The sequence below is a fragment of the Corvus hawaiiensis genome, chromosome 1, assembly GCF_020740725.1.
Source record: "Corvus hawaiiensis isolate bCorHaw1 chromosome 1, bCorHaw1.pri.cur, whole genome shotgun sequence".
Lineage (NCBI taxonomy): Eukaryota > Metazoa > Chordata > Aves > Passeriformes > Corvidae > Corvus > Corvus hawaiiensis.
The window spans coordinates 65,534,565-65,550,574 of record NC_063213.1 but is presented as its reverse complement, the minus strand read 5'-3'; the positions used below and the strand labels follow the sequence as shown (position 1 = coordinate 65,550,574).

The 16,010-nt window shown below is 40.4% G+C and overlaps 1 protein-coding gene across 9 annotated transcripts in view; it reads left to right on the top strand.

Moving 5' to 3' along the window:
• The window catches only part of PHACTR1 (phosphatase and actin regulator 1), a 307,511-nt gene that overhangs the window by 218,304 nt on the left and 73,197 nt on the right, over positions 1–16,010 (top strand). For 8 of the 9 annotated variants that reach the window (XM_048308907.1, XM_048308880.1, XM_048308947.1 and 5 more), the window contains one exon: positions 11,869–11,949. The exons of the other annotated variant lie outside the window; for it this stretch is intronic. In XM_048308907.1, the coding sequence (XP_048164864.1) occupies positions 11,869–11,949 (81 nt within the window). The remainder of the gene's footprint in view (positions 1–11,868; positions 11,950–16,010) is intronic. 9 annotated transcript variants of the gene reach the window in all.

Genomic DNA, 16,010 nt, shown 5'->3' with positions numbered 1-16,010 from the left:
TAAAAGGGTTCTAAGCCCACATGACACACTAGCTAGTAAGCTACTTTTGCAACCAGCACTACACAGGCCGTGAAACCTGAATCCAGTTTTGTAATTTTAGATGTCAGTATGTTGAACCCTGTATTACTTAACAGGTCTGATTTAATCATGCAAGAAAAATCCCCTGACATGCATGGTAAGGAGATAAAATTCAAGTTTCTTTCAAAGGCAAATCAGCTGCCTTTGCACGTTTCCTTACAATTAGATAATTGAACAGTTTTGTGTGTTGGGATCGAGGGTGTTTTCTCCTGATTCGTTAAACACGTGTTTTAAAAATAAATATACTCCAGGACAGACACAGTGGCTCAAACTACTCATGGTAGTTCAGTATCTTTTCTTGTACTCAGTGGTTATGTTACATGGAAGAATCAGGGTAAGCATCTATTTATCTGACTCCTGACTTAAGAAATCAGATTGCAGCACTCAGAAATTCATTAGCTAAAAGCTGCATCCAAATCAAGCCATGTGGATTTATCGTTTGTGTTGTTGGAGCCAAATTTAGCCTTAATAGATACCTCTTGCAGACAGTTCCACAATGAAAAAAGACACTGTACACAAAAGCACCTTTTTTTCAGTTGCACCCTGACCATTTTTGTTGGGTGCTCTTTATCTTTGGCCTTTCATGAATGAGTGAATGACTGTTCATGGTGTTACAGACCTCTGTTGTGTTCCCCGTTGACTTCTGTCCTTGCTGCAGCAGTGCTTGCTGCAGCGTGGCCTGTGGTGCCGGGGGCAGGTGGTGCATCTCTCTGTGTTGGTAATGGCCCCGACCTGGAGCAACAGGTCATGACCACACTGCGTGAGGGCAGGAGCTCACACCGCTGCCAAAGGCCACTTCATGCATCCAGAAGGCAAAAGCCCTTATGGCATGGGTTTCCCCTCGATCTCTGGGTCTGGAAGCATGCGAGGGCTGTGGGGATTCTCTGAAAGGCTGTGCCAGGCCAAGGAAGCCCCGTCTGGTGTAGCTCCCACCAGAGGGTGTGTAGAATATGTGTACTGATGTTGTCCTGTGTTGTGCCTTGATTTTCCTCCAACGGAATGGTCTGGTTTATGCAGTGCACAGCCTAGATGACAGTTACCATGTATTTTTGTGAATATCAGGGGAGCCAGGACCTTGCTATAAAAGAAGAGATGACAAAAAAAATGCAGTTCTGCTATTATTCTTTATTTCTCTGGAAGATACCCCATTCCTTTAGTCATGCTCTTTTCATTTTTTCGTAACTTTTTTAGTTCTGATGTATCCTTTTGGAGATGAGTACCCAGATTTGGGTTAGCTGTAGACTATTGCACTAGCACAAAGGGGCTGTATTTATTTCCTAGTAATTTCAGATTTCTGTTGCTTTTTTTTACTGCCTAGAGCATTAGGACGATGTTTTCAAATAATTCTCTGCAGAGTTCCCAAGCACTGTCTTCTGAGTGGGAATGACTAATATAGCTGTTAAGTGTGTAGAGTTAGGGCTGCTTTTTCCCAAATGTCTTTTTTGCTCTTATCAATGTTGAATTTTGTCACACGTCATTTAATATCATAAGAACTTTTGTAGCTCTTTGCAGTCAGCCTTATTTTAGACCGCAGTCAGCAAATTTTGTCATCTCCCTATTGTCAACCTTTCTAAACTGTGTTTTTTGAAGAAGACAGTGAGTAGTGCTACATCCCTCTGCTTATGTATGAGGCATTCCTTTTTGATTTCTACATGTTGTTATTCCACTAGAGCATCTAATGCAATTTTAATTCTTCCAATGACCTTAATGTAGGAGTTTTGGAACTCTGAAGACTCCAACTTGGAACAAGCATCCTTATTCATTGACTTCTATGAATTTCCCACCTCAAACCCAGGATGATTCTTCTCTCATCTCTCTTCTGTTCTAGGTCTCCCAATTTCTAGCTTTATTCTATGTAACTGTTGCTAGACTGGTGGTATGGGAACCAGGCTTCTTACTGGTCTGTAATTCCCAGATGACTTCCAGACTCTAAAGAATAGCGACCTTCTATTTGCCATCTCCCACTTTTCTATCTTATTAAGGTTACATGTCACTCAGTGTTCATATTTGATTTCCTGAGGAACTCTAGGAAAAAAACTGTCTGGTCTTGGCAGCTTGCTTCTCTTCATTTTATTGATTTCTTTAAAAAGCTCTCCAAGTGACACTTCACTTAGACTTCCACAGCTCCTTGTAAAGAAGAGTTTCACTCTGCAATTCTGCTGAAGCTCTTCAGGATTAGCACTGCTGTGAAAGATATTTGGCTTGTTTACCATGGCCTTCATCCTTCAGTACCATTGCAACCTTAGATCACCTATGATTCTATGAATTTTCTGTTTGGTTTTCTACACAATGAACAAAGAAAATTTATTAGGTTCTGGAAAGCAGGGGTACTTATGCTTGAATACTGAGATATGAGGCTGACAATATTATCTACATTTATAATGTGATTACACTGTAAGAAATGTCCAGACTATTATCATGTTTCCTTCACTTCACTGTCCTTCTTGCCTTCTTTTTCAAATTTGCTTCTTATATCAGTAATTCAGTTCAAAACTGTTACCATCTAAACATGTTTTGTATCTTCATCTCTGTCTCCACATCCCAGACAAGCATCAGTACTGTGTTTTTGCACACACACACAAAAAGCACTAAGATAACATAAGAGTAAAGATGCCTTATTTCCTCAAATGTCTTCAACATTTGCTGGAGAGGAGCATAAAACAATGTCATCATTGGTGGTTTTTTCTAAAGATATCTCCTATTGAAATAATGGAATAATTCATACTACAAGCAGGATGTTGCGTGCCAAATTCTCATGAAGCTGTTCTGCATTCATGTTACTGTAACTGAAATCACAGTCTGGTCCTTTTTCAGTCTGTTGATTCCAGAGGACTGCCGTGTATAATGGAAAGTTTCCCTCCATCTGGGAATGTTATCTTTTCACCCCAAAGAAGCAAAAAAAAAAAGTCAAACCAGGACTCTGAATGTGTAAAACATGCTGAAATTGCATGGTGGGCCTTTACTTGAATTGTTATCAGCTACCAAGCCAGAAAGCAGACTGCACTATTTTGGGAGATAAGGCGCTGGCGTTAAAGACACTTTGGGGTTTTTTTCAGCATTATGTACCAGCTAGCTAGTGCCATTGCACAGGCTGGAAATATCATCCAAATATAATTGCTGGATGGTGTGACAGCTGCAATTCAAGAATCTTCTTATTTTGGAGGAAGTGTTTGTTGCTTTGTGATTCAGTCATTCCTATAATCAAGGATTAAATGAATTATTTCCTGTTTGGCTCCTAACAGAGGTCTGTGTTGAAGGGTTGATGCCAGTTCATTCCAATAACAAATGCATTTTTAATTTGTGTGTGCTTAGTCAAGATTTTCTGGGTGTACAACAGTAGTGATGGTTTCTGAGAAGTATATGAAATATTCATAACATCTCTCTCAAAATGGTGCTAAGCCAACTTCAGATTTAAGTAGGTATTTCTTAGTCACAAGCTGTGCTTTGTATCATTTATTTTTAGTAGAGGTACATGTGGACACAGATAAACAAGTCCCCATCTATTTTCTGTGTCAGTTTGGGAGGCTATGGTATACTAATTATTCCAGTGTAAGTGGAAAACTGTAATTTACTTCAACAGTGTTTGAATAATGTGCAGATATATTTTAAATATATTTAAATCCCTTTCTGGTGAAATAGGAGCATCCAGCAGAGCAGGCTTTTTTCAGTGTAGCCAAAATAGAATGTTATTAGGGAGTAAAACACTGGATTTACACATCTGTCTGGCAGTGGGTACCAGGCAATACATGTTTGTAAAGTTACAGGTGTAAGGTAAACTCAAGCTGTAAAACTACACAGCAGTTGGCTGTTGCTATAGGAAGAGTTGTGCTGCTTGTCTTACCAAGTACAGGTCTCTTTTCTGTCAGTGAGGTGATCCCCCCAGCTGGCAAACGAGGGGACCAAATACTGGCCAAGTAGCTTGGTTGTCATCTCCAGGTGGTCTGTCCAAGCATTCTTTTGGCTTTCTTATCATCAGCCTGCCACTGTTTTGGTTTTGTCTCAAAATTTTTCCACCCAGGAAAGCTGACACCTTCACCTTTAAAAGTTACTCTGAAGAATCCAGTTTCCTGACATCTGCTAGACATCTTTATGTAAACTGTGCTCTGTATTTTGCCATCTGGAAGGGTTGTTGGATGAGGAGCAAATCCAAAAGCAGCAGCTTGCCTGGGTAGTTCTATGCCGTGTGTAAACTCTGTTATGGGGAGAACTCTCCAGAGAGTCACAGGAGTCGTTATCTTACTCAAGTAATGCCCACCATGGTTTTTGCTTTGAGGAAGGTCCCTTGAACTATTATGCTGCAGAATATTGCAAATAGACATTTCTGCTGTTACAGATGACACTGCAGTATCCCTACTGCAGTATCATCATTCTGGGAACCATCTCCTCAGATGTAAAGGAAACACCTTGCAGATATCTCACCCAGCTCTTCACCCATTTGCTTTTAGCACAGTTTTTGTCTGTTGTACGTACAGAAATCTGAGACTGCAAGGTACCTAAAGCAAGTTGAGTCACTTGGAAAAAGTTCCTTGGGATGTACAACTGCTGCTGATGTTCCCACGTATTTTTTTCAGATGGCATCACTCATCTTGTCCGGTTGCAAAGGTTTGATGTGTGGAACCCATATTCTTAGTGTTCCTTTGATACTACACCTTCTGCACACATTGTTACATGGACACCCACTGGGGAAGCCATCATTTGGGAAAATGTAAATGGATCTCCTACCATAAGGGTTGCATCAGTTGCCTTCTGCTGGTGCTTAGGACATAACCTCATTGCAGTAAGAACCGTGGTAATCACTATGGTCAATTTACCTTTAACATAACTACAGCATACATAGGGTGCTGGTACCAGTATGGACTTAAGCAGGGGCTATTCTAGTCTGCCAGATTTCTTGCTTGGATTAAAGCCTTCTAATTCCTCGCTACTGTTCTTGATGCCTAAATTGAGAAGTCTGCGAGTGCCAAGTTACGGCTTTTCACTCTGCAGTCACACTGTATTTGCAGAGCAGGTGTACGTTAAGATATGCTGTTACCTTGTTGCAAATTTCTTTAATTAAGATACAGAATCTCCTTTTTCATGAAGCTGTGGAAAGCAATACCTGTTGGTGGCTCAGCTTGCCGGTTCTTGACCTAGTATTACCTAGGAATTAATGAAAACACTGTGCAGCAATTCAGAGGGAAGAACAAAAGAAATGCATTTTCTTCATTTTTTCTCTCTTCTGGTTGGCTTTCTGAGAGTCTCCCTAACTTCTCAAGTGTGACTAGTAAAGCAGTTATGTATAAAAGGTATAAAAATGCGAGTCTTTCCAAAATCCTATTGATAGATTATCACAGTTCACCAACACAGTGGAGTTCTGTTTTGCTGTTTATTAGCTGGGCAGCTGTGGGTGGTAACATTTTTCGTAAGGTGTCTACAATCTTGTTTTCTTTTCAACTCCACTTTCTTAGGGCTTTTTTTCAAACACACAGCTTTTGTTACGTTTGTCAAGATATCTTGTTTTATCTCCTATTTTCATGCATTCATATTCTGCCAGGCTCTCTCGGCTTTGCCTGTGAAATCCATTATGTTGGGTTTCTTTGGATCTATTGAAGTGACGTCCTTTCCCTGGGAAGACACCTTCTTTGACTGATGTTTTTCAGTCCTTCTGTATGAAAAAAAATACAGTCCATCTGTTTTTGGATTTCTTTAGTACAGAAGGAATTAAAAATTATCATGGTAGAGTTGTTCAGATATAATTTTTGCTTTTCCTTGTGTTTGCTGAGTTTCTGGTTGTATGCTATATTTCTGAATTGTGTTACTGTATTGTGATCTTACTTAGTGTGGTTTGCAGTGTTTTGATTAGGTTCTGCAATTCTGTGTTTGCTGATTTGACTTTGCATCCACTTTTCTCCCAAGTCTGTCCTCTGGCAGTTTAGTGTAGTAATGGTCAGTACAAGTCTAGAGTTTTCTTAAGGCTGCTTTCACTTCTTCCCCAGTTTTACTTTCTGTCTCAATCAGTAAGGAAGAGATGATTGAATTTTTATCTGCAGTTACCAGGTGAGCCAACTGTTATACCTCCTAAACTCTTCCGATTAGTAACTAGAAATTTTACCTGCCCTCTTAAAGGAATGTGTGTATTTTTACTGTGTTATTTCAAAGGCTTACCTGTCACAAGTGAAGATTTATCATGCTCCCAGTCCAGTGCTGCTAACTGGAAATGGATCATTGTCTTGAGCTGGTCCGAATTTGAGTGGAAGCAGGATGCCCTGACACCATCTTCTCTATGCTTTTACATAGTCATAATCTAAAATAAATCCAGTTGTACTTGCAAGACTGGAAATGAAATAAAATAAATCACTGGGGGGGGGGGGGGGAGGGGGAAGGAGTGGTTTATTTTTACTTTTGCCTCTTTTTCCTGTTATTTTATTTGCCTTGATTACAGTAACAAATTTTAAGTCTAGAAGGGTCGTTTCCTGGCCTACAGTGTTGGCCCCTGGTCGCAAAACAGGTGCTGTTAATGCTTTGCTACTGGTGTAGCAGGTGACACGCCAAGTTGTTTCAGCTTGTCTGTACCTCACTTTTCCACCTCTATAATGATGATCCTGGTTCACTTAAAAGAGTGTTTCGAGTTATGCATTAGTGTGGCATCAATGCCGTGGGGTTTTTCTGTGTTATTAGTTTGTCTCGTAGCACATGCCACAGAAGTTTTCCAAGTGATTCATATACTGAAGGTGGTTTATTTGGTCAGCTGATTTGGAGAGGTATTTCTATACACTTTTTAGAATCAAGCTTAACCTTTTCTGCCAGCTTATTTTTCTCCTTCTGATGTTCAGAAGAAGACTATGTTATCTCATAGAATGGCAGTGCTAGGCTAGAGTCAGAACAAGGAATGTCATGGGTAGACACAGACAAAAACAGGGTCCTGATCCTGTCTAGGTAGTAATCTGTCTGAATTAGATTTTGTAGATAGTACTGCTGCAGGAAAACCCAGTATTAGAGATACTCAAAACTTCTGTAAAGAACTTTAAATCTCAAAGATTCAGAAACCTGTTGGAATATTTTTACTTTCCTCAGGCTTCAAGAGACACATGCATGTTTGAAGCCAAGCAAAATTCATATTTAGCAATGAGCAAAGCAATACAGTTATTTCAACCAAGCTATGTTTTGGCATTGGTCATACCCCAAGCTCACAGCAGCAGTGCTGGGTGTCATGCCACAGCTATTAAAACAATCCCAAAATTAATGGAGCTCTCTGTGAGCTGGCACATCTACATTTTCCTCAGCTATGTCTAAGACTTTCATCTACAGCAGCATTTCTTTTCTTAAAACTACTCTCTTCAATCAATTTTGATTTCAGGAGTATATTCAGCCTTATTTTTATGCATCTTTATCTTAGATTCCTTTACAGTCAGTGAAGCCTCACAGGCACTTCCAAGGTGCGGTTCAGCCTTGTTTAGATTCTTACATTAGTCTGAGGTTAATCATGCCCAAGACTTGTTCTTAATATATAAGGAGGCCAACTGAGAGGCAGAAGCCCACACTGTAATAATTTGTATCAGCTGAATCCTGCTCCATTTGATTTCTAAGAAAGCCTACATAGTTGGGAAAATTTCAAGACGATGTAACATTTTTTAATACATAATCCATCACATTTGAAAATCTCTTCTTCCTTATAAATCTAAAGAAAATATTGATGGTTGTTTATCTAAACACTGTGCAAAGCAATTGGTTTGCTTGTTTCTAATTATTCAGATCTGAATTATTAGCAAAGCAGATTCCTACTGAAAGCAAGTATAATTGATGCACCAGAAAGCTTCTGCTCTCAGCTTCTTCCTTTAGCAACCTTTGCTTTCTAAAATCATCATGAAAATTATAGTGGCCTTTGAAAGGAAGAATTCATGGAAACCATCCCCCAGTGATTTTTAAGACAAAGGCCAAGGACAACGTCAGAAAAAAAGTAAGTTTAAGATCCAACTGGCCAGCACAGACTGGGATTTAGTTTCAGTTGTCAGATGAAAAGGGCAGGACTTGTTTATTCAGTCCGTCCCTTGGTTTAAGCAGCAGCATGACAATTGCTGCAAAAGAGGACAGTTTATTGTTATCTTGTATAATAATATTTATTATTAATTTATTATTGTTTCATATAGATGCAGGTTGGAATAGTTCATCTGAGATGTTTTTGTCCTGGAGGGAAGGATGGGAGGACAGAAAGATTGTCTTTCCTGACTGCATAAATTCCTCTTTGGCTGGTTAGTGGAGCAGCAGAAGCGCTTGGCACAGAGGCAGCGGTGAGCTTCGCCTTCGCAGCTGGAGGAGCAGCCCACAACCGCTGCCATCACGGAGCACAGCAGCCTATTAAAGGAATAAAGACAAAACTGTGTTTGATTTCCAGAATGGAGGGGCAGGAACTCCTCCTGACCCTGTCAAGGCTTTACTGATCTTAATGGGTCTGCCACAGAGAAAAACTCTGCTTCAACAGCAGAGGGGTGCTGCTCCTGAGGGACAAGTTCAAAAATACCAGCTCAGAAACATTAATAAAAACATTTCCCACTGTTTCTTCATCAAAGCATAAAAGAAACAGAGTACTGCATAGCACACTGGCAAAATCTGTACACTTCTACCATAAGATACACATAGGCTCATTTCTATAAACTAGTAACCGAGAGTTTCTTGGAGAGTGGATGAATTTGTTACAGTAACTAGTTTCTGGCATAAGTAGATCCCATAAAGAGGGCTTAATGCTTATTTCTAATCTCCTGGAAGGTTGTACAAATGAAAAAAAAATGAGGTTAATCACCTAGGAAAATCACTAATGAAGTAATACATCTTTTCTTAAATATTAATTATATTTCATTTTTTCCCATCACAGAATTGACACAGTTCTCATGAATCAAGGATTAATTCAAAGGTTTATATTTATCCTCTGCTGTGAATGGATTCCTTCTCAGTGGAGAGTGAATGAATTTATTTTATACCAGCTTTCTGCTTGAAAAGAAAAACCCTTCATAAAAGAACTAGCAATCTTTGCTGGAGAAATCCAGCCCAAGAACAGCATTTCATTGTTCAGGCTGTTAGATCCTAATGAGTTCTGCATCTAAGTGCTTGTATTTTTTCCCATCTGATCAGCAGTAGCATAGCAGGTTATGCTCTTAAATGTACGACACTTGTTTGGGAAGAAGAATTGTATTAAAGAAAGGCAGTATGTTCCATAGTTTTAGTATAACATCTGTTATTATCATTCAGTGCTGCTCTTAGCCCAGCATGCCCTTCCTCTAAATATCTTATTAATTAAACTGGCTTAGTAGGAAAATAATTAATACTGTAAGTCCTGTACCTACTTAGAAAGGATTTAGAAACTGAAAAAATTTATTTTGTCTGAGCTTCAGCTTGAGGGTTGTGGGTTTTTCATTCTTGAGCACAAGCAGATTACAATAGGGAGTATCTGAAAAGCCTATATTCAGTCTTCCAAATATATCCAAAGATATTCTATCTTTGAAATTCTGCAACTGCAAAAATAGTTCACTACTTTAAGAAGTCTTGGTCACTCCTGGAGGGTCTTCCTCAGCTACTGGTTTGGAAGAGACACTCCTGCACTTCTTCTAAATGTCCTAGTAGCCCTTTTTAACACCTGATTCCCCAAAAGCCTTAACTCTAGTCTGCAAAATTACTGTGTTTCTTACCAGTACTATGATAATGTGGTGGGACCTCCTAGCCATGAAGTCAGTAGTGATGCTGCTACCTTGCATAACCAGCTCTTGACTGAGCAGGAGGGTGAGTCAGTGCACCCAGGCGGATGCCAGTGAATTTGTAAGATGTGGATCAGTTACTTAGCTCACTATGGTCAAGTAGAGAAATAGAATTTGCTTGTGCTTTTGTTCTGGGGTTAGTGCTGCTGTCTATATGCAGAAACTGCTGCTTTGCTGCTGATTGTCCCAGCTTGGTTTCCCACTGAAGAGCAAGTTCAGTTTGCTGCATATTCTAACAGAAAATTACACTTTTTGAGACCTATTGGAAAAGGTGCTGGGTGCCACCAAATTGTTCTTTAAACTCAGAGTTTTAACAATTTCTTTAGTGGGAGAAGGCTCAGGAATTAGCTGCATCTTATTCTGGCTTTTTTTGGAAGGTCCGAGGGCAGCTATTCTTAAGGAGGAAAAGGAAAAAGCTTTAACTACTTTAAATGTACCAGAACAAGAACCCCTCAGCACAGGGAAAAGGCAGCATGGGGAGAAGTCTGCAGTGTGACTCCAGAGTTTGATTGTTGGGCCTTTTTTTTCAAAAGCATATTAGAAACTTCGAAATCAGTGTTTCATTGAAAGTCAGTTGAGGTGCCTAAAGCTCTTCTTCAAATGGGTTTAAGGCACTCTGGAAAATGCTATGGCTATTATGTTAACAACCTCCAAAATCAAACTGCATCATGTGGCTGGTTAATGGTTAATGGGGCCTTGTGCTTCAGCAAAGGGACCTGCCTTAATTCTGATCCATGCTGAAGTTCAGACAGTGTGTCTCTCCCTGGGGAGACCAGGGTTTTTAATGAGCTTCTGGCTGTACATACTGGTCATCTTTGTCCCAAAGAATATGTGTTCAAAACTGATTTCAAAAGCAGGGAAGCCTAAATTTATCCTATGGAGAAGAGTGAAGCAGAGCTGGCCTTGTTCATACTGAGCCCTAAGTATCTGGCAGCAAGTAAGTTGCAATGAGCGCAGTGTGCCGGTGTAGGCATGGCTAATTCACCAGATATATGTGTCCCTGTGAGAACAGTCAACACAGAGCAGTACCAAGAAAGGTTGCACCCTCCTGTTTTCGAGGAAGGAGGGAGGGTTTCCAAGTTTCTTTTGCTTTAAATCTGCCTTGGGCAGGCTGAGGATGCTAAGTCTCAGTTCATCTGTGTGTGCATGCATCTGTGCTGGGTCTGATAGAGGAGCATATGGCAGAAGCGATTTGCCCTTGACTGTGCCTCTATTTTGGCAGGCACAGGCATGTTTCTCACAGAGCGGGTGCAGTCACAGCCACTCCTTCACATCCCTTCATGTGCCCCTGGCTTGCTGGCTTTCAGATCTTTGCCTGCGTGCATGTCCTTTGTGGCGTTTTGGTTAATTGGACATTGTTTTAATTACTCCTGCACTAAAGAAACATGTATTTTCTATCTGTCGTTTTGCTGCCTCAGTGACCACGGTCTCCAAGCAGCCAATACAGAATTCGAGCTGTTCAGATCTGGTGTAAATTGCAGTGGCTCTCTTGGAGTTTCCCTCCTTTACATTTCTTTAGGAGAAAACACCACTCCAGGGAAGAGAAGGCTCTATTAAACAGCTCATTTTTGCAATGTCCCAAACACCTTGATCTGCCCTCACTGGAGGAAGTGGCAAAAAAGCCTTGGCTTCCATTCTCTTCCACAGCCTGGATACAGTCCGTGGCCATGTTCTTGGCCACATCTTTCCTTGGTTTGAACCTTTGTGTTGCCTTCTTTCTTACCCTTCCCTCTCCAGCTTCTGCACTAAGTTCCTTTTTCTCCCTTTGCTGTCTCTAATTCTCCACAGAAGTCAGAAATGCTTGGCTCATGTGTCAAAATCAAGCAATGGGTGTGCAGACATGCCCTCAAATCAGTCTATCACCGTTTCTGTCAATAACAGCCACACTACAGCAGCAGACAGATTCTCTGGACTGCCAGTAGCCTTTATTTCGAGATGCTAAACTGCCACTGACTTGAAGAGGAGAAAGAGCATTTTTTTAAATGCCTTTAAAAGGCATGGAGCCTTTTAAAACAATAATTTCCCTTCTTTTCTATTTATATTGACCCTTATCCTTTGCTTACAGCTTTGGAAAGAAAAATGTCAATGAGGCAAAGCAGAGAGGAGCTTATAAAACGAGGCGTGCTGAAAGAAATTTTTGATAAAGGTAAGTGTTCTTCTTTTCACAACAGTAAATTGACATCCCATATAGTTTTATGGCCAGATGTTACATAATTGTAACACCAGGAACCAGGAATAGAGTTCTGAATTGCAAGACTGTGCCAACTAGGATCTCTAAACACTTCTCTTGACTTTGACATGGTCTGGCCCTCTCTGTTGGATACATGTGATAGTTACTTCACAAATGAAAATGAAAACTAATCAGAAATGTAAAGCAATAGAAATAAAAATGACAGCAATAGGCAGTAGTCACTGACTACAAAAGAGCAAAGCATCCATACTGTGGAGAAATGTAGTGGGTTCGTGCCTCTGTGTGTTGCCATTGTCTGGTTGAGTCACTTTGGGATTAACTGTTGCGGAAAAGGGAAACATTTAAAGGTTTTAGATCCTGATGAGCACAAAGCAATGTACTTTCCCTTGAAACAGCTCAGAAGAGATAATAATTCCTTGTTCGGGATAATTAATTTGTTGAGTTGGTATTGTTGAGTTTGTAATGTCTTACTTACGCAAAATGCCACTGTTTTACAATCATAATTGTTTTACACTGGTAACACAATACATAGTTGACATCTATTACATATATGTCAGTCTTTGAGTGCAGCTTTTATTTGTTTTGCTGCTTTCCTTGTAAATAACTAAGGCAATTAATTCAACAAATTATATAAAAACATAAGAAAGTTACCTCCTAATCACAGTAGAACTTACGTATATGCTTAAATAATAGCCTAAATAATTAGAAATCTAAAAGGTTTTGACAATAGCAGTACAAAATCTGGTAGAAATAATGGAAGTTAGAAACTTTCACAGATATTGGAAGTATACTCTACTTCATAAATTCAGGAGCATTTAAATCTGCTACCTACTTTTTACTCTAGCTTATTAGGAATTTAAAAATTTACTAACCCAGGCTGGTAATTTTTTTAAGTGAAAAACATACAATAACAGCAGAAAGGTGCTTATCATTAAATTTTACGGTTTCTACCAGTTGCGTGTTGTAGTGTGCTCTCACTATGACCTGCTGGCTTAGAAATCATCCTAGACACAACTTCAGAATAAAAATAACTCCTGGCAATAGGTTTGCCCTTCTCACTGCTTTGTGTAGTCCACGTTTCATAGTGTGACTCAGATCGGACCCGCAGCCAGCAAGGCGTGGTCCAGGCTGTCACACCAAGCAATCAGTGCCTCAGCTAACTCGGAAAACAGCCTTCAGTCACACCTCTGTCCCAGGTGTGACCTCCTTCATCCCTGCCTCACAACCCACATGTAGCCACCTTCTGAGCCATCCCTACATACACCTAAAGGCATCCCCAGGAACAATCTTTTCTGTGAAGTCTGACTCCGCCGTCCATGTTGAAGCTTGGGGAGATTCCCCTTGTATTGCTACCAAAGCACTACAGTTTTTTCTATTGATCAAATAATGATGTAGTTTGTAAACTTCTGTGTCATCTTGTGAAGCAGATACTAAGTTGTCTGGAGGTATTTGAAAGAAAGAAATTACTTCCTCTTTATAGTAATTTTTCACCTTTACAAAGCTGATATGGAAAGAAAGAGGTAGGGCAGAGAAGAAAGTGGTAATACACAAGAGTAGCAGCAGTAATCAAATAGCTATGATGATACAAGGGTATGAACAAGGCAAGATGTGTAGAGCAAAAGCATTATTTCCTTCAGCAGTGTAATAATCTGAGAGTAATTCTAATAAAGAATATATCTCACTGAGAACCTTAAGTGGAAGTAACATTTTCTTTGTAATTCCTGTTAGGTAACCTCTAATCCTTCAAGAAAGCAACAGACCTTTAGCATTTCCTAGCAGAATGCTTTATTTGATTATGGTAGCACCTTCCATGCCAAGAGGCATCTTGCACAGACAGGAGGTGTAAATCTCTTTGTATCCCTTTCCTAAGAGGTGGGCAAAGCAGGCAGAATCAGCCTGTGAGTAGTTTTGGCTTTTTCTTTCTTTAAAAACTCATACCGATCAAAGGAAACAGTGTGGACAGACTGACCCAAGAACAAAAATTCTTGCCATGTGCTTAGTGTTGGTTTTGTCATATCTTCTATGTTGAAGAAAAACATAATTATCTGGTTTGTTTGCCTGCTGTTTAATGTGACACTCTGACCTGTTTGCTTCAGGATTTGCTGGCTTTTCAGAGGACTTCGTGTCACCTAGCAGGTGAAAGTTACCAGAGTGCAGTAAGTCACAGTATTCACTTATGGGAGAGTCACTGCAGTCCACCTGCTACATTTGGAAAACAAGAAATGCTGTTATCACTTCAGTGACCCCCGCACTTAAATTAGTCAAGCGGAGCTGCTCCAGACTGAACTGCAGAGAGCTCTTTCCTTGCTAAGGGCCACACTCATGACAGAATCGGTTTCTCTTACCTTCCATTTCTAGGGGTCTGTGACTTGAGTAGTCTGAAAATGTAGGCAAAGGTTATAATTTTTTCAAATACTCTCTACTTTTGGAAAATAGTAAGTTGAAGTAGTACCTGATGAAGCTCCTGTTCTTACAGTTTGTGGGAAGGTAGTGCCGAGAGGTTAAAAATACCTCTTCCACCTGCATCGCAGAACATACCTCAACATTTAGAAAAACTCATATTTTTTCTGTTCCGTTGCTCCTACACATAGGTACACACCTTGATTTTCACACAAAGGTGTAACTGTCCCAAAAGCATCTGTCATTAGAATTGCCCGCTGTTTCATGCTGCTGGTTAAAGAATTAAATCTACTTGTAGTATTTTGATACCTCTTCTTTCTGAATGTAGATGAGATTGCCTGTAGTGAGAAATTTCTGGATATGAGTGTGTACTGATCACTTACTCCAAAGGCAATGATGCAATGGTTTTCGAAGGGAATATGGGCAGTCTTCATCTTTTACATTCTTGTATTTTTATATGCTCTATCTAATCAAAATGATGGATTTAGACTTAAGTTTCAGGTAACCAGAGTCCCGACAGGATTTGGACATGTTGCACTTACACACTAAGGCAGATTTTGTGACAACAGTATGTGAGAACAAACTTGAAGAAGTGGTTTTGGTAATGCAGCAAGGAGGAAGGCATGGCAGCCACTGGAGAGCCAGTTGTGCTGCAGTGAAATTGAAAGGTTTTGAACTCCTCCAGAAACAGCCTGTCTCAAACTCCATGGGATCCCACAAAATCAGGGATCTGCTTAGGGACTGAAGTTGTGGAGGATCCCAGCTACTGTGCTAGGGTAGTCGCCAAGGCTAAGAAACAGTTCCAGGGGCAAGTCTTGACTACATGCAAGAACACTCAATTTTCCATTCCCCGCCCTTGGGGTCATGGCAGAGAAGGACAATGAATTTTACTCTGCCCTTCCTAGCCTTTGCCATCAAGAATTCTTGCTTGCCCTGTCTACTTGAGAGCAGACAAGTACTGAAGGAGACAACCCAATCCAAAAATTAACCCAGGATTTCAAACTGTCCATTTTGACTTCTGTCATTCTTCTGTCAAAGGAATGTGTGAGCGTGGCACTTTTCAGATGTGCAAAAAGTTGCATAGTCCAAAGGACTCAGAGTAAAAGACACGGTGAGAGGATAGGCGGAGCTACAACAGGAGGAGCACAACAGGACTGGTCTATGTCAGTCAGCGTGACACACTGTGGGCTGCTTCACACCAGGCAATGTTTTTTAAGTACCTGAGAGTGGAAGTGGCCTGTGTGTTCAGGGGTACAAACCATGCTGAGGAGCCACATTTGAGGTTTTGAACACATCTTCTATGTATCTGGGCCTTCTCCCTGTGCTGTTGTTTTCACTTGCTCTAAGGTGAATCACTGTGTCTGAGTAGTGTCCTCTGCATCAGAGAGTTTCCTCTGAGGTCCTGTTTCTTCAGTGACTTCAGGTGTGCAGAGTCTCCTGAGTAAGAGAAGAGCAGCCTTCACATGCTCTCTTGCTGCAGAGGTCAAGCTCCCTCATGGACCCATCCAGTTTCATGCTCAGCTGATGTTATTAAAGCTCATGGACTTACGGGAAGTCATTCTCCGCTAAGTAGCACCAGACTCTGAAAACAGCAAAGGATTTAGCAAGTCTGAGAA